The sequence below is a fragment of the Parasteatoda tepidariorum genome, unplaced genomic scaffold (genome assembly GCF_043381705.1).
Source record: "Parasteatoda tepidariorum isolate YZ-2023 unplaced genomic scaffold, CAS_Ptep_4.0 HiC_scaffold_591, whole genome shotgun sequence".
Taxonomy (NCBI): Eukaryota; Metazoa; Arthropoda; class Arachnida; order Araneae; family Theridiidae; genus Parasteatoda; species Parasteatoda tepidariorum.
This window is the reverse complement of record NW_027261836.1, coordinates 1-19774: the sequence shown is the minus strand read 5'-3', so window position 1 is coordinate 19774 and position 19774 is coordinate 1. Positions and strand designations below refer to the sequence as shown.

The 19774-nt window shown below is 27.4% G+C and overlaps 3 protein-coding genes across 3 annotated transcripts; 2 read left to right on the top strand and 1 right to left on the bottom strand.

Moving 5' to 3' along the window:
* Positions 1 to 1290: 1290 nt before the first annotated feature.
* Positions 1291 to 16848, bottom strand: LOC139424892 (centrosomal protein of 120 kDa-like; the record flags this gene model as incomplete). The annotated part of the gene is given in 11 exon segments (XM_071176957.1): positions 1291 to 5084; positions 7516 to 7757; positions 7968 to 8090; positions 8734 to 8782; positions 8877 to 8989; positions 10763 to 10855; positions 11510 to 11599; positions 15335 to 15466; positions 16203 to 16311; positions 16515 to 16579; positions 16736 to 16848. Coding segments are annotated over 11 exon segments (1607 nt in total), but the record flags the coding sequence as incomplete, so codon positions are not given.
* Positions 16849 to 17291: 443 nt separating this feature from the next.
* Positions 17292 to 17747, top strand: LOC139424889 (tigger transposable element-derived protein 1-like). The gene has a single exon (XM_071176955.1). The coding sequence runs from the start codon at positions 17292 to 17294 to the stop codon at positions 17745 to 17747; it is 456 nt and encodes a 151-aa protein (XP_071033056.1).
* Positions 17748 to 17767: 20 nt separating this feature from the next.
* Positions 17768 to 18379, top strand: LOC139424891 (tigger transposable element-derived protein 1-like). The gene has a single exon (XM_071176956.1). It carries the CDS (start codon positions 17768 to 17770, stop codon positions 18377 to 18379), a length of 612 nt encoding a protein of 203 aa, XP_071033057.1.
* The last annotated feature ends 1395 nt before the right edge of the window (positions 18380 to 19774 follow it).

Sequence of the window (19774 nt, the reverse complement as noted above, 5' to 3'; positions counted from 1 at the left end):
CATAAAAAAATTTGAGGCACATCGCATAATTTAATAATATTTTATTTTCGGTCAATTTTAATTTATAACAGCATTTCCATTTAACAAGTGTAAGAATAAGATAAATATTATTTGTTACAGGCTGTTCTTTTTATTACTGAAATAATTGAGTAAAAAAAAACTAGCAAATTATTTTTCAATAGAAATTTGTGAAAATTACCTTTAGATTTTCGTAAATTAAAAATAAATAGTATTCAGAATATATTTTACAGCTACCTCTTTTATTAACAGAGAGTGCTCTTTAAGCAACCAGTAGTTGGAGCATGCCTTTTAGTTACATTAATGCGTATAAAATAATAGGTGATGTCTCATTTTCAAGAGAAACAGCATTAAATATTTGTTATGTACTGTGAGCAATTTATTGCACAATACGACAGCAGCTTCTTAAATTTATTAGTTATTAAAGTATGAAAAAAGCTTCACAGAACTAGTAAAACATTCATTCACTAAGTGTAGGAAGTTTGTTTCTCTATGTATCTTTACATAAGAGAAAACCAGATCACTGGGGAACCTCGGGATTGTGACACCCGTGTTTGCCGCTAAAGGGCAAACCCCCTGAGGAATTTTGTTTCATCTAAAAGCTCAATATGTAGTTGTACTTAAAAATGTTTTTTTTTTAATTATGTTATTTTTTGAATTACATTTTTTTAATGCAGATAATAGTCTAGTTAAATTTAAAAATATAAATCTGAATTTAAAGAACTGCCTGAGTTACAATTTAAAACTTATTTACATCAATTCCTTATAGAACATTCAAACTTGTAAAGCCCTTAAAAGTTGGAGAAGCCTAGTTCTTTTAGTTATACCTCATAAACCAAGATGCTATGCAGTAGTGGCGTTTCACCTGTTTACAGGATAAGATACAGGATAAACCATCAGGCATAACAACCGAGCCTAGAAGTGATGGATCACTTGCTCTAAAATGGGGCTCTTTGTGGGCGTATAGAGGTTAAGAGGAAGTAGAGAGCTCTGTGGCAGTGATTCTCATCTTCTGTTTTCCTTTTTATGTAACCTTTCACATAGCCATTGTAAATAAAGTCTCGAATCATAATATTTTATTTTAAGTTGAATTTGTTCATATCTACACCTGTTGATATTGATATCTAAAGAGAAAATGCAGAACCATAATTTTAATGTGGACCACATAATCTTTAAATTTCAGGACTTTTTATCTAAATACAATGTGGTGTTTTATTTTTTGTGTAATTTTTGTTAAAAATATGTCTGTATAAATGAAGAATATAAAAATAGTAATAAAACAAATAGTAAAATTTATTAAATACACAATAAAACAAATTTACAATAAATGTTAACCGTTGATTTTTTATATAAACAAAGAAATGGAAGCGCTAATATTTGGCAAATTTATAGGATACTAAAATTTTACAAATGTAGCAACTAGACTTTAATAAAGTATTAATCACTAATAATTATCTATTACCCTTTATAATCTACAGTTGACTTATTGAATGAATCTAAAATTAATAACACAGCATTAATAAGTATCATTTACTCAACTTTGCCTAATATTATTTGTTTCATAAAACAATTATGTATCATGCTTTGAATAGAAACAGAACGTTATTCCAAATGGTTGCACTAAAAGCAAAATTTTATATAAAAATATATTTATAAGAGCAACTAATACTAAATAGCACACTATTCTTTTACCGAATTAGATCTCTCCATAGTATCAGGAAATACTTTTTTTGAAATCAAATAAGAAAATATTTATCAAGTAATTAAAGGTTAAACAGTTAAAATAATATAAATAAATGCTTGCACTCACTCCTTGATTTAAATACGAATCTTCTCGACAAATTAAATTGCATGTAAGCAAAACAACTATTTAAATTTTTCCACATAATTAAGTAATACTTTATGTAATTCACAAGGAAAAAAAAAAAAGAAAAGACATTGTTAAAACTAACTCCAGTATGAATGATTGTTCCTTAACAGTAATAGAGGATGATTGCAAATCAGTTTGGAAAACATTTTCAAGAATTACAACACTCAAAATTATTTTTTTAGTACGATTGTTTTGGTAAAGTGGTTTAAACTTGATAAAAGGTTAATGATATTTTCAAGTTTAAAATACCATAAGATCCAATTTGCTTGCTTAGAATATTTTTTCTAAAAATTATAAATATACAAGAAACTTCTCTATATATCCTTCCAAAAATACTCTCAAGCTCTAGAGCTTCAGCAATTTTTTGTTATACAATTTCTTTTAAAATTGCAATGTATAGGATTCAGTTAATAAAACAAAACAGCTGTCATTTCCAATTAAAAAAAGGGGAAGACTCATCTTTGTAAAAGCTTGATTAGAAAAAACAATTATATAAATAACTAAACAAAAGTAATTTTTCTTAGAATGACAATAAGAATTCTGCAAAACATTTTCGATAATGACACTTCATTTAATTAGGGTGCCTAGCAAAGTTCTAGATGAAACCTGTTGAACTTTTCCAGAACCACTCTTTCAGAATATGTTCTTAAATATACTAATTAATAAAATATTGAACAATATAAAATCCAGCACACCAGCAATTGTTCAAAGAATGTTAGACTTTAAATTACCCTTTCAGAAATAGAAAAGATAATTTATATCATATAAACTTAAAATATACATTTATAAAATGTAATAAAGTTTGAAAGATAAATCATAAAGTAAAATTTTAAAAAAACTATACATTGAAAATTAAAAAAATTACAGGTTACTTTAATTTTAGAAGCATTTAGACAGCATTTTTTTTAATGAATTATTTTCTTATTTTTATTATGTACATTTACTAACAAATATAGAAATTTTTTTTAATAAACATAGTAAAATTTCACTAGTTTTTTTTTCTTTTTTTTAAATTTCACACCTATTTATAAAAAATTTCTTTGCTTGCAAAAAATAATTAGAGGATAAAAATTATTGCTTAAGAGTGTGAAATAAATTTTTCCTAATATTAAACAATCTTATCTTTTTCTAAAAATTTAAAAAAACTTTTCTAATTTTTATACATAACCTTTTTTAAGCAGAAATTAGAAGTTTTATGACTTATTAAAAAAAGTTTTAAAAAATTTTCTGACTTTTCCAGGTCATCTAGATGAGGAAATGACAAGTTTAAAACAAAAATGAGAGGAGATTACTGCTTTTAACAATATTTTAGCTGTTCTAGTAAAATAAAAATAAAATATTGAATTTTCTACAACTATGCTTTAAGGATAAAATTCAGTTTCGAAGATTGAGTGTAAAAAACTACCAGACATAAATAAGCATCAAAAAAAGTTTGCCATTTTTTCACTGCCTCCAAAATGGAATTTTACTATTGCATAACTTATAACTAAATTCTTTCATTTTATTTTAATTACTTTAAAAACTTAAATGTATGCCTAACATAGTATTTAAAGCTGTAAGTATCAAACATAGGCATTCCAATTCTTCAGTGTTCCATTAATTATTATTTTTTACATAACTATGAAAAAAATGTCTGTATTGTATTGAGCCATTTATGTCAAAAGTTAAGGAGGAAGAAAATTAAAATAAAACAAATTTGCAACTTTTCTGACTTAAATATGAGATTTTCAATTCTATTATACAAAGGACAGTATAACAAAAAAAACAAAAAAAAAACACAACATTATGTTTGTTTGTTTTTTTTTGCTCCTAATTAATTTCATTTAGTTAAATTTTTCAACGTTAAATTTTTACTGTCAATAATATTTTTGAACAATAATAAAAGAAATGTGGCATTTTGTGCATGTGTTTAAAACAGTTTTTCAAGCAAAACTTCTTATACACAATTTTTTTAATTGAGAAATATTCTGGTAAGTACATTTTACCATTTTTTTTATATATATATACATGTTATAATGAGAAATTTACAAAAATACTCAAACTTATTATATTTTGTTTGCATTGAGAATTATAAGAATCGCCCAAATAGCTCATTTGAAACTACTTATATTTTGAGTGTGAAATAGTAAGTAAATAAAGTAAATAAAAATTAATTTAGAATTTTGATATTAAATTATGCAAAGTAAAATGTATCTAAATATTAATTTCCTGATTTTCACTGGTTTTTATTCATAAAATAAGATTTCATTACAAAAATATATTTGGACACTGTAAAAAAAATATCATAAAAGCAAAAAATGAATTACATTTGACCTTAGTAACCAAAATGTTTTAGAATTACGATTATAAACAAAACAGAGATAGTTTTAAACCATGCATTAAGATTAAAAAGTATAATTTTAAGATGGTATCTTATCTATGCAAGCTGGTTCAATAATAACTTTAAGACAGTTTACTACATAGAGATTTTATCTTTCATCACCCATGCTTTGACAGCAAAAAAAAATTTTTTTTAAAAAAAAAGGTACATACATAATTTCTAAAATTCACTCCCACTGTCACTCGGATTGCATTTTCAGACTCAAAATAAAACTTATTTTTAAATAAATATTTTAACACAGTAATAAAAAAAACACACAGATGAAAAATAAATAAGTTACACACTTAAATGTAAAAAATGAAAAATTCACAAATGAAAAAATATATTGTAAAAATTATTCATTTTGATGTTAGCTTTGCTTTATCAATATGAATGTTAAGATCCTTTATAGCTTTATGCTGTTCTTTGTAACCAGACAAAATAAGTTTTTCCTTGTCAGCAAGTAATTTTTGAAGAAAATTATTGTCTTTAGAAGTAGTATTACCATTCAGATCTGGTAAGTCTTTTGAGAGTTTTGGAATACCTGATGGCTTTGAGTGTAAAGTCATAGAAACAGGACTTTTCTCTAATCCTGAAGGACTAGAGTGTTCATTTGAATTGTGTTTTTCAGTCACTTCATCTGAAATACTAGTTAAACATTTGGCACTAGAGTTCTGCAAAGGACCATTAGATATCAGCCTGTTCACAGTAGCATTAGAAATTAAGTGGTGGTTTTGAATAGGGCTGTTTAAATGAGATGTTTCTGCACCATGCACAGCTAAAGACATCTGGCGCATCTGCTGTTTAATACTTTCAGGGGATACAACAGATTTCAAGCTGTAAATTCAAACAAAATGGATGTAAGTCATTTATAGTTGAACTTAGTCTTTAAATATAACAATACTTAAATAAGCAGATAGAAGATATCACATAATTATTTTTCATTTGGACAACCCATACACAGGCTTATCACAATAATAAAAAAGTATTGAGCTTTCTCAATTCAGATTAAGTAATAGAAATACTCAGACATAAATACAGTCAGACCTCGACATAAGGCCATCCTCATATAAGGTCACTTTACCAAAGTCCCGGCTCACTGAATAGGAATTCTTTGCTACAGATTATCGGATATATGGTCAAGTTTTAAAAATCGTTATCGCTTATAAGGTCATATTTATCTGAGGTGAGGGGAGCTCTTCTCTCAAAAGCCTATATAACTTCTTTACAAGGCAATTACCCCTCTCGAATTCGATGAAAATGTTGCAACCAAATGAACAAGCTACAATTTCTGAAATTGTTTTAGAGTGAGGACAATGACAGTGATCCTGAGACTGTAACCCAACCGGAATCCTTCAATGCAATAAATGCCACACAAATTTTTTTTACAAACCATGATGGAGCTGAGGAACATTTTGAGAAGTTACAAAATCTAGAAAACATTGTTCGAAAAATGCAACCAAAAACTAGACAGACCTGCATAAATGATTTATTTTAAATACAGTAAGATGTACTGCACACTTTGAGAAAATTAGTAAACAGCTTTATTTTAAATTAAAACTTTTAAAAAAAATCTTAACTTTCTTTAATTCTTCACTAATTCAGATATGGCCGATCGTTTCCGCTTGTATTACCATTTTTAAAAAATCATAATAAGTATTATTTACGTGCTTAGTTACGAACTGCTAATGAATCGGTTAAAAGGTCACCCCGCTTATGAGGTCACTTTTGCGATGTCCCTTAGGGTGACCTTACATCGAGGTCTGACTGTATACTCAGAAAAATACTCAGAAACATCTCACAACAAATGATATTTTAGAAAATGAGGCTTATTATATTTGGTTGATTTGATATTACTCATTAAATGCAAAAATGCATTCTTGAATGGAAAGTACATACGAAAGACAAATTTGCTTAATACATCGATGTACTTTTTGTTCCAGACTATATTTTGAACTTGTGCTATACTGTGAATTTGTAAGTTATCAAATTATATACAAGCTTTTTTAAAATTTCCGACACATTTCAAAATTACGCAGAAAAAATATTAAATTACTATTCCAGTCAGTATATCTCAATCAAAATATTTAGAGTATGCACCTGATGATAATCTAGAAACACAAATAAAAAATTATTTTCATTTTATATCAAGCTGTATTTAGGCAAATGCTACATCAAAGTAATAAATATATAGGAAAGATCGTTCAAAAATAAGTTTTAAATATCTTATGATTGGGTGCATATTTCATTAAATAATTTATTAAAATTTAAAAGCCCAGTTCGATTATGAAATTCAAAAAATATAGAAACATAAAGAAACTCTTAAGGAAAACTCCAAAAAATGACCAAATTATCGAAGAAAAAAAAATTTTACTGCTTATAATAAAACTTAAAACTATTTCAAATTCACTGAAAAAAAATCATCTCTCTATCTACATTTTTAAAAAAGTTATGAATGATTTTAGATTGTCCTAATACAGAAACTTGCACAGCAGACAGACTTTAGAGTGCTTTTTCTCATAGATGATAATTTTGTGTATTAATCTTAATTGAATCCCTAAGGAATTTTTCTACTTAAGATAAAGCTTTGAAGTAAACTTTTTTATCTTAAGTATAATACACTTATTTAAACTATGCATGGAATAAGCATTTTATGAGGCATTACAATTTTTACAGCATGTTATATATACTTAACAGGAATTTTTAACCTTTTTTTTCTACATTTTTACAAAATAATCTATACAAAAAATTCTAATTGATACATCAACAAATGAATGCACAAAATTGTTAAAATAAATATAGTAAGCACCAAGAAAAAAAAATTTTCTGAAAATATATTCAAATAAAAAAAGCTTTATGGATTTAAAAATTTTGAAGTTTTTCAAAAAAAAAATTAAACAGTTTAATTACTTTTTGAAGATAAATTATTGATTATAAGTTAAATGAGCATGTAAAACATCCACAAAATAAATGATTTTATAGTTATTTAAAAAAATTGTTGCAAACCCCTTAAGTGAATAAGAAAAAGAGAAATAAGAAAGAAATAAGAAAAAAATTTAGATTTATTTTAATAAAAAATTTTAAACTATAATTTAGACCAGCAATACAATAAGTGCATAGATCATTCTTTATCTAAGTTGCATACCAATCAATTATTTAAAAACAGGAGAAGAAAAATGTAAATAAACAAAGAATGCACTAACACATAAAAAGATGAATAAAATTAGATTTATTTTATCTAAAACTTAAAAGAATAAGAATTATTTACCTCTCAACTTTTTCTTTCACAATACCATGAATTTCATCATTAGTTTGCACAGCATTCTTCTCTTCAGATGATAAAATTCTTTGCTGGAAAGATGAAATTTTTTCCTTTCTCTCTTTTTCTAAGCACTCCATATTATGAAGTTTCTGCTGAAGAGCAGACATTTGGCGTACTACTTGACCCCACTGAATTTTGTACTTTTGTTTTGATGATAAGGCAGTCTCAAGTTTCTGTTGAAGTTCTGCCTATAAATTATAAATGCATGCGTAAACTTACACGAGTTTAGATAAATATCAATATTTATTCTTGGGTAAAATAAATTCCATAAAGTTTTAAAGTTTGCTATTTTCTCCTTTTTACTGCTATCTTAGGGTCTTTATCTTTAGAGATCAGCTCTTTAGTTTTAAAAATATAGGTGGGAAATTAAATGAAAGAAAAAATGAAATAATATTTACTTTTTCCATGATAAGAATATTAACTTCTGTTCGCAAATGAACATCCGGATCTTTGTTTGCTTGCATTTTCAAACTTTCAAAGACAGCACGTTGATCTTGGATATCACGCTCTAATTCCTTGATCTGAAATTCAAAATGTCCAATTCTCTTCAATTGGCTTAAAAATTGGGACATTAAATTTTATTAACATAATTAGAAAAAAAATTCCCATTAAAATTTAATAAAAAAGGGCTTCTCTAACTAAGCTAGATAATATTAAATACATTACAAAGTTAACGTTACATAAAAGGAAAATCTTGAAAATTAAAATTTAAAACATCAGGATAATAGAAACTTTTTACACCAAGCGAAGCATATTGCACAAAAATCTTAATGTTCCTTGCATTCATATATAATTTATTACCTTATAGACCTTAAATTTTTTTTATAAATTTAATGTATCGCATTTAAATAGCCAAACAATAACTTTAACAAAGAAAAATCAAATAAATAAAACAAAATTATCTTCAATTAAACTTATAAAAGCATATAATAGAAATAAATTATAATTAAATTTTTTACACTCTTAAAAATACTGGCATTTAAAAAAAAAAAAAAAAGGAACATCAGTCTAAAAGAAATTTTTTGTGTTTGAAATAATCCTTTTTTTCTTAATAGAATAAAAATAAAATTCTGATTCAACCAAAATCATTCATTCAGCAATATTACAGTTACTAAATATTTATTAAGGAAACAAACCATGAACATAAAACAAAAAAAGCATTACCTGACGAATCAAAGAACTGTTTTTCTGTTCTAATTCTCTAGACTTCATTCTTTAATAAACAAATAACAAGGACATCAAATAAATTTTAATGTAGCAACAAAGAATTAAATTGTATACAAGATTTAGGAGAACTATATTAATACCTTTCCATGGTTAGCATCTCATTATATTCATGCTTGATAGATTCAATTTGATTTTTTGTTTCTCTTTGGTGTTGTTCTTTCTCTTTATCAAGTTTAAGAAGTTTCATAGAAAGCTACAAAAATTAATGAAAATTAAAATGAAAAAAAAATTTAATTCTTTAGTTTTAAAAGTTAACAGAATGACAGAAATTAAAGTCTGAATATAACTTAGCTCATGATAAAAGAAAGTGATATTTCAAATAGAAAACTTATTTTCAAACTTCTATAAAATTAACAGATTTTGAATCATTCTTCTTATTTATTTTTTTAGATAAAAATGATAAAGAATGAAAAAGCCACTGAATTAATCAAGATGAAGAGTGGAAGTTCATTTATTAAAACAAATTGTTCACCAAACACCTAAATCTCAAATTTTAAAAAGAACAAAGGTCAATCACTGTTTGAAGAAAATTTTAAATGTCAAATGTTTTAATTTTTGTTTAAACTTAAAATTTCCGCTTTAACTTTAATATAAACTTCTTCCATCAGTTTTTTCTTTTAACCAAGTTTTTTATTTCACTAAAAAAAAATATTTCTTAATAATAAAAAATATATATTTTTTAGCAATTTTCTAACTATTTAAAAGAATAAAAACTAAGTTTATTAAGAATAAAATCACAGAGATTAGGGCAACCTTTCAGAACCTTAACATAGAGCAATGTAACAAGGCTAAGAAAAGTACACATAAATAACATTAGTTAAACGACAAAAATACCAGACATTAAAATTAATATACCAGTCATAGTTAAGTTATCTTATATTTTGAAACTATAAAATTTATTAATAAAAAAAAAAGAATGTTCCCAACAAAACATTGTTTTACCAACCTCTGTTTCTTGAGAAGATAATTGTTTTTCTTTTAATTCAGCATCCTTCAAAGTTACTTTCAATTTATCTTCTAATTTTTGGCACTCTTGAAGCTAATGAAAGAGATAGATAATAAACACTAGAATATAAAGGTATACACTGGAATTTAATTCATAATTAAGAATATGAAGGTACAATTAATTTTTTAATACAAATACCAGTCGTAATGCAATTTAGTTATATTGTAAAAAATATAAATCATANAATTAAAATGAAAAAAAAAAATTATTCTTCAGTTTTAAAAGTTAACAGAATGACAGAAATTAAAGTCTGAATATAACTTAGCTCATTTTAAAAGAAAGTGATATTTCAAATAGAAAATTTATTTTCAAACTTCTATAAAATTAACAGATATTTGAATCATTCTTCTTATTTTTTTTAGATAAAAATGATAAAGAATGAAAAAGCCACTGAATTAATCAAGATGAAGAGTGGAAGTACGTTTATTAAAATAAATTGTTCACCAAACACCTAAATCTCAAACTTTAAAAAGTTCAATAATTGTTTGAAGAAAATTTTAAATGTCAGATGTTTTAATTTTTGTTTAAACTTAAAATTTCTGCTTTAACTTTAATATAAACCTCTTCCATCAGTTTTTTTTTTAAACCGAATTTCGTATTTCACTAAAAAAAAATTTTCTTAATAATAAAAAATACATATTTTTTAGCAATTTTCTAAGAATAAAATTCTAATACTTCAGTAAGAATAAAATGCAAATTTTTTTTCAATATTTATTATCCTTTTCAGTTTAAAAAAAAGACCTCTCTATCACAGAGACAATGGCAACCGTTCAGAACTTTAACATAGAGCAACGTAACAAGGCTACCAAAAGTACACATAAATCACATTAGCTTAACGACAAAAATACCAGACATTAAAATTAATATACCAGTCATAGTTAAGTTATCTTATATTTTGAAACTATAAAATTTATTAATAAAAAAAAAAGAATGTTCCCAACAAAACATTGTTTTACCAACCTCTGTTTCTTGAGAAGATAATTGTTTTTCTTTTAATTCAGCATCCTTCAAAGTTACTTTCAATTTATCTTCTAATTTTTGGCACTCTTGAAGCTAATGAAAGAGATAGATAATAAATACTAGAATATACAGGTATACACTGGTATTTAATTCATAATTAAGCAATATGAAGGTACAATTAATTTTTTAATACCCATACCAGTCATAATGCAATTTAGTTATAATGTAAAAAATATAAAACATAAGCCAAAAAAAACTTTAAAACAATTTTTAATATTTATTGATACTTGATGAGGTGCACTCAAAACCAAATAACAAATTCAGATTTTTTTTTTAAATAAATAAATGAAAACAAAGAATATTTATTATAAAGATTTAAAATGGAGAGAAATGCACAGTGCAGGGCACTTAAAATTGTGAATTAAATGATACAAAAAGGACCAAAAATCAAAATAATTCCTTAACGAAAGAATTCAGAAAAAATGAATAAGTTTCATTATTTTATTGTTGTTACTACTATTTATTTGTTAATTTTCTATCAAATTTCAATGATTCAAACACAATAGATTTTTTCTATCACCAAGTGATAACAAAAAATTCTTTGGGCACAAAATAAATCTATGTCGCTAAAAATTTTCTGTATAGCTTTCGTTGATTTTCATGGTTTCCAGTATATCACAAATCATACAACATTGCTTTGCTTTCTGCATCATTATTTATAAATAATATATAATAACAAAATGTTACCTTTCGTTGTAATAATAATTCTCTTTCTTTATCTCTTTGTTTCCATTCAGATGTCAGAAATGATAAGTGTTGCATTTCTTTTTCCTTAAGCTATAAAAAATATTTGAATTTTTATTTGTACAAATAATTTTTATAGTAAACTTCCATAAATAAAGGAAAACATTTTAAAATTTTCTTTTAAAGTACCTGAACAACTCAAATCAACTATTTAAAAACCAATACAGGATTGATTTGTTGGAAGAGGACCTAAATGTTTGAAAAAATGACCTAAATCTAATATCACAAGACTATTTGTACATAAACATAAATAAATGATGCAATTGAGGAATAGAAAAATCTGAGATGCAGAAACTTGAAGAATAGCTTTTTTGCTCTTAGAAAAGAAGCAATAAAAATAGGGGTGTGATTTGGTTTTAGAGTGAAGGGAAATTTTTTTTAATACAACTTTAAAAAATTTATAAAATATAAAAAATAATAAGAGTAGACTTATACTAGTAAGTAATATTAATTGTTTTTAAGTAGCTGCCTTATGCATAAAAAAACCACAATTGATTTGCCACTTGCGCAAATTCCAATCTACAGCATGTCTAACTTTGGCAATGTTTAACAATCGCAGATGTGCTTGGAATGTCTACAGACCATATCCTATCGTTCTGGGAGTTATGAGCTTGCGAGATAGTAAAGAGCTTCAGATCAGTTAAAAGGAATCTCTCCCAGTGCTGACTTGCAATCCATTACTTAACATTTTATAAAACGCTTGCGTCTATGCACAGTTGCAAAAGGCTGACACTTTGAAATCAATTCAATTCATTTATAAGCAAAAGTTTACTTCTATTATCATTTTCTATATTAGTAAACTTATTAATTTTTAATAAAAATGAATTTAAACTTGTTTGTCCTTGTTTTTTTGCTGCACTCTGCAAATAAAACTAAAGATAAAATTGGGTCAAAATAATATTCTATTTCAGAAGGGAAGATAAAAGTAAAAATGAATTACAAATAAAGGTCAAATTAGGTTGATAAGTAAATCCTAGCTGGAGCTTTTCATGTAAATCACCTGAAACTTTTTTTTTATTCAAGAAAACAGCGTAATCCTAAAGAGTTGCCATACAGCCATTTTTATAATTCAATTAGCAATCATGTAAATAAAAGAGCAAAAATAATAATCATTATCTTTTTCATAAATTTTATTTTCAGTTGTATCTTTTCCTTTAAACCTCTAACATACATTCTATTCACCAGACTTAGGTGAAATGAAAAACTTTCAGCAAACACAAAATCTCAATTAAAAAAATTTCGGCACATATTAATTAGCTCTTGTAACTAGTTTCTACCCTTTCATCGCCACCTCATTTCGGTGAGGATTGTTTAAAAATCAGATTTCTGAAAATGATATGTTTTATTTTTATGCAATTCTATATTGATTCATACCACAAGGATGAGTTAGGTAAAACACCGAAAAGGTGGTAACAGAAATGCAAAAATGGTATGTGCCAAAATAGTTTTAAAATAATTGAAAAGAAATATCTGAAATTTGAGCAAGAAAAAAATATATATAGGAAGAATTTATCCAATAAATAAAAATGTGAATTTTTGTCTTAACTATTCCCTCTCTTTTATCATTAAAATAAAATTCACTGACAATTCCAGGTTTTCCCTGACCCATGGGAAAGAGCCAAAAAATGTTTTTTTCCCCCTCAGGAATTTTAAAAAGTCAAACTTTCTTTGAAGAGGTAGATTTTTTTCTTTAGTAAAAGTAAAAAATGTTTAGCTACGGTGACAAATTTTCTGCGAGCGAAACTCATGTATATCATATAGGACTGCACATCACCTAGAAAATCTAATTTTAATACATAATGAATTTACAATATATTAACAAACTGAATGTGTTTTATATAGTTTTGATGCAACTTATCACAGAAAATATTTTGTTTTTACCTTGCCTAATTTTTTAGATTAATAAAAGAAATAATACCTTTTATATTTATATATAGATCAGGGGTCATTTTGGGAGTAATTTGAGTCTGTTAACGGAACCTTCACAAACTTTTTTTTATCATGAAAAAATAACTCTCCATGAAAAAATAACTCTCCACGAAAAAGTTGGTAGTAAGATACCAATTACAAAATTTTTATTTCATAAATGGTTCCATCAAAAAAACTGATAATAACTAAATATACTGAATTAATAATACTAGTTAAACTAATAATAACAACTCTACTTTGAAATTTAAAAACAAACTCCTTGAAAAGACATACTTTTTGTGTTTCTTCCTCCAAAAAACAAAATCTTATTTTTACTTAGACAAAATTAGGAATAGATTTTTCATAAATATGGACCCATGGGAAGAGTTTTCAAAACGAACTTTTCACAAAAAGTCAGGAATGCATATGTATGCTACCAGTAAAGCTTGGAATCCGATAATTTGGACATTATCTAATTTCCGCATTTCAGTAGTAATAAATATAGTCAGTAGTAGTATATACAGTCCGACCTCTATTTAACGAAGTCGCTAAATCCCGATAATAAGTACGTTACAAGGAAAATTCATTAAATAGAAAATCACCTTTTGAAATACTTAAACAATGCAAAACAAGTTTTAAATTCATAAACACTAGGCATAATTAAAATAGCAATCGATACAGGGCCGTCTTAATAGCATGCAGGGCCCTCGGGCACAGAAATGTTTTGGGCCCTTATAACAGGTCATACTGCTTAAAATCGAACTAACAAAAACTTCACATACACAAAATAAAGCATTTTTAACATATGCAATAATTTGAACAAATTTAAATACATTCCTCAAGAAACTGAATCCACATAAAAACTTCATTGGAAAGTAGAAAAATAGATTTCGGTTACCTTTTTTAGTTTCCCTGGTGATAAACTATTCAAATTATTGTTTTTTGCATGATAATCAATCACTATTTGTAGAAAGAAAAACAAAATGCACACTTTATACCATAGAATATATTTATTTTTAAAAATAAATAAGGCAATTTTGGTTATTCTTAGTTTTTTTTAAATACGATTTATAAAAAGTAAGATTCCCAAGGGCCCCCTTAGTGCTTAAGGGCCCTCGGGCACTGCCCGGGTGTGCCCATGCGTAAAGACGGTACTGTCGATACACCTTTATCTTGTAAACTAGTATCTACTATTTATTTATTAACCGTACTGTTTGGCGCAGCATGTCCTCATTTTGATCTTGTGCCACTAAACCCTACATTCAATCAATCAATCTACTATTTATTTTATAAATCCTAACCATAAAAGAAATTTGCTTCGAAAGCAAGAATAGAGCAAAACATTATCCAGTGTTACACAACCATGCTATTACATTTTCAACTAAACAAAAGCTGAATTTATGTATAAAATTATAGCTGCATTTATTTGCTGTATAAAATTATAATTGCAAAGTAATTTTAAGCATACATTACAACATGCACTCTTAAGTTAAAAGGCTCCCGTTAATTTTGTCTGAGTTTTTTTGTTTGAAATGCAAACAAAAAGGGGAAGAGATTTTACTGCTTTCTCTAAAAGTGAAGTAGCTTCGAAAATCAATTCGAGATAATTTCCCCCATAAAATGCGTTAACAAGTTTGAAATGTTCTGAAATATTTCGGGACATAGGGAAAGTGGATCTCGAAAAAAAGTTCGTTAAGTAGAAAATTCACTTTGCTATTTGGAAGTTATTTAACGAAGAAATTTCCAAAATGTTCTTAGTTCCTTGAAAATATTCGCAAAATAGAGAAATTCGCAAAATGGAAGTTCGTTAAATAGAGGTCCGACTGTATATAAATTTATATAAACTTTAAACACTTTTACCTGAACACGGAAAATTTCCCTTTGGCGCTCTTGCCAAAGCTCTACCTCTAATGCAGCCTGCAGTAACTCATCTTGAGTCAAACCATTTTGTCTCATTATAGGAAGAGTAAAACTGGGTATCGCACTGCGAACCTTAAAAATAATAACAATAAAATTAGAACAGATATATTTTAAAACAAATATAGCCAATTTTGACAGTATTCTAAAAATATATACATATTTGCTTTTTTTTTATTTCTATTCAGATTAGCTGACAGTAACAGAGATTATATTCTAATAGACCAGGTCATATTGCTGTTCGTCAATTGTAAAGTCTCTTTATAATATACTATTGTTTTTGTTTCAGCTTTTAAGAAAACACATCCTTTACATCTTTAATGTTGAATTTTTTCAATAATTCAATTTAAAAAAAACTTGCAATATAATGACATTTATCCATATATTCTTATTAACCTTTCATTTTAAATTAGAAACATTACATGAACATAGGAATTCATATCAAAAATATCTTATAAGCAAGACTATTACATTAAATGACGTGACAACAGTAATACATTAATTATAGGATAAAAACAAACTACCTAAAACAGACTTTTTTTTTCATTATTAATGATGTCATCAAACCAAATATTGGGAGCTTCTTTTGAGAGGATAAGTTAAATTTCTGTTAACCTTTAACAAGCTAAGTGGCACTAGAAAATGGGGAAGACCTCCACTCAGACAGCTCGATGATGCTTAGAATGTTGATGTTACACCATTAAAAGTTACTAAAACAAGCATCTGGCAGACTGTTGTAAAATACTTGTAGGAATAACCTTGGCCTGCACAGGACTAAAGTGCCAAGAAAATGTGAATTAAAAAAACTTACCTCATTATAGCAGGGTAAACTGGATTTAGAAGAATGATGATCACACAGAACAGATGTAGGCCCGAAATCAATCAATGACAAGGAAGCAAATATTTCTCCTATTTCATATCTGCAAAAATAGACAAAACATGTTTTGTACTTTTAATTTAAATAATTGTTTTTACAGTAAATAAAAAAAAAGTTTTAAGTAACAAATAGAAATAATGTGTTTCTAACTGGTGATGGTATTCAGATCATTACAAAGAGCTACGAACTATTATTCATTTAAAAACAACATATTGATTAAAGAACTATAAAAAATATATATAATACCCTTCAGGAGACATAACCATAACTTTGCATGTGTTCATTTGACGTTTACCATGTTTCTTATCAACCTGAAAATATTTTCTTCATTTTAAGACAAAGCAGAGATTTTAAACTAATACAATAAATTATATTTTAAAGGTATAAAAGACTATTACGCATTCATTACTTGACAAAATCATTTATTTGTTTTTATAAACTTATTTTGCATTTTTATATATACTTACCACGTGACTAAGAGATGGCGCATCTAAAACTTGAAACAAATTTATTCTAGCAGTTCCTACAAGTTGCTCTTGACCATCCTTTTTTCTGTGCAGAATTTCCAAAATAAGAGGAGTCCTAAAATTGACAGGGATCAATCATAACTATTTATTACAGTGGGTGATCAGTTAACGAACAGATCGGTTAACGAACAAATCGGTTAACGAACACTTTCACGAAAGTTTTTTGTGTTCGGATAACGAACACATATTCGGATAATGAACAAAACGAATTCTAACGAACACGTTTCGGCCTGAAGAAAAATTAATATTAAACATTTGTTATTATTTTGCATACAAAATAAGATCACTGAAAGGAGAAATGGTTAAAGCATGCTTAGTATTAATAATTACTTAATGAAACTTGAATTAACAATGAATTTAAAAGTCATTCAAAAATTATTATTATGAGGAGCTGAAGGAGTAACGAAAATCTCATCTGCGAAACTAAGAAATGCTATCCTTAAAAAAAGGAGAGGTTGCTTTTAGTTTGGATAAATGAACGGGAAATGAAACTAGTATGCCAATCACTCAAGAGAAGGCTAGAGAAATTTTTGAGAAATTGAAAGAACAAACTCCAGGTTCATCATCCGAGGAGTTAGAATTCAAGGCTACCACTGGCTGGTTTACAAAGTTTAAAAGAAGGTCTGGAATTAAACATGTATTAATGCATGGTGAGTCTGCTAGTGCAGATAAAGAAGCAGCTGAGAAGTACTGTCTCAAATTTCAAGAATTCATTGAAACAAAAGGGTATCGTCCACAACAAATATTTAATTGTGATGAAACTGGTTTGTTTTGGAAGCGCATGCCGAACCGTACCTACATCACGAAAGATGAGAAAAGTGTTCCTGGGCATAAACCTATGAAAGACCGATTGACGTTACTTTTGGGAGCTAACGCTAGTGGTGATATGAAGCTTAAACCACTTCTCGTTTACCACTCTGAGAATCCCAGAGCATTAAAAAAAATTCCATAATTAAGAGCAAACTGCCAGTAATGTGGAGATCGAATCAGAGGGCATGGGTCACGCAGTATCTTTTCAAAGAATGGCTATTTAAAGTTTGTGCCCCGAGCATCAAGGACTACCTTGATACCAATGACTTGCCGTTGAAAGCACTGCTGCTATTGGACAATGCACCAGGACACCCAAAGGATCTTGAAGATAATTTGTTGACAGACTTTCCCTGGCTGACAGTTCAGTTTTTACCTCCGAATACGACTTCGCTGATTCAGCCGATGGATCAGGAGGTTATTGCGGCTTTCAAGAAATTGTACACTCGCGCGCTGTTTCGTCGGTGTTTTGAAGCAAGCCAATTCTCCTCAACAATGACTTTAAAAAAGTTTTGGAAAGAAAAATTTGACATTCTTGAAGCTATTCGTATCATTCAAAAGGCGTGGTCAGAAGTCACACAGCGACAGTTGATTTCTGCTTGGCGGAAGCTGTGTCCATCCTTCGTTCAAGGAGACGGAGGTGATCAGGGAGACGCCCCTGAAATTATGGATGAAATTTTGACAACTGCTAGCGATCTGGAAGTGGAGGTGAACGAGGATGATATAGAAGAGCTCATAATGGGACATGAAGATGAACTGACGACAGAAGAACTCTAAGAAATTTTGAATGAAGAACACCAAGAAACACAGCGAAATGTGTCTCCATCTGAACAAGAGGAAGATGAAAGAGGACCAATGCCGACATCTGCCATTAAAGATCTTTTGAAATAGTGGGAGGATGTCAGAGCAATGGTCTTAGAATGGCACCCAAACCAATCTGATGTCAGTAGGGTTGGGGATCTTTACAACGACAATGCTATTAATTACTTCCGGAAAATCCTGAAAAAGAGAGAAAAGCAATCGACATTGGACATGTTCTTCAATGCCCCATAAGCAAAAAATGAAAAGGACTGATTAATATGCAAGTTTATATGTATGTTTTATTTCTAAAAAAACTTACTAAGAAATCACTCATTTTTTAAAATGTAATTTTTAGGGTCTCCTGAACGAATTAATCGATTTCACATAGAAGTCTATGGTGAATCGATGATCGGTTAACGAACAATTCGGATAGCGAACATAGTCTTGGAACGGATTATGTTCGTTAACCGATCACCCACTGTATAAGATTTGTCACAATTTTTTGTCTATTAATTCAAACAAAGAATGCAACAATAAATTAGTTACATTTTGATTATTTTTTAATATTTCTCAAAATAAAACTCTTGGATGATATTTAATATAACTGATGAAAAACTTGGCAAATACTGCTAAAAAATTAGTATAACAAAACATATACTCAATAATGGATATATTATTTTTAAAATTTAAAAAGAAACTAAAAATACATATCTTAGGCAAAATCTCTGCAAGGGTCAGAAATGATTAATTAAAATAAATAGAACAGGAGAAATGATGTCATAATGAATAATGAAATTATTAAGATTCACCTTAGTGATTTTCCTTTTTTATTTAATTTTATTTTCTTTTTTTCCCTTCTTTTCTTCTGACTTAGTTTATTTAGATTATGCATAACTGCCAACATGGGTGGGAAAAAATCCAGCAGATTTTACAAAATAACATACATTTCATGATAATTGTTGAATAATGTACCAAATATTTCACACATGGGGAATTTTAGAGATTTTTATAGTCATCAAAATAGAAAAACTGCAATATTTTCCACTTGTGATTGACATTAAATATACTTGAAATCTTATTAATAGGCATTTAATTCACCAAAGACAGTTAAAAGATTTTTTTTTAAATTAATTTAAAAAGAGAGTTCTGAATAAAAATAAACTGAACATTTTAGAACAAAAAAAGTTCTGAACTGATTTCTATAAATGAGGTTCACTTCACTATGTATTAATATACTAGCAATAATCAGTACTGACAGCTATGATTATGTTACCTTAATAAAGTAACATTGCTGAAGTTTAGCACAATATAAATGTTTCTGGTGATAGCGCCATTAGACACATTTAACCAATCACTAGTCAAGTACATAAA

What these genes read in the sequence shown, in the direction of transcription:
- LOC139424889 (XM_071176955.1), top strand. Translation starts at nt 17,292, where the DNA reads ATGCCAATCACTCAAGAGAAGGCTAGAGAAATTTTTGAGAAATTGAAA.
- LOC139424891 (XM_071176956.1), top strand. Translation starts at nt 17,768, where the DNA reads ATGTGGAGATCGAATCAGAGGGCATGGGTCACGCAGTATCTTTTCAAA.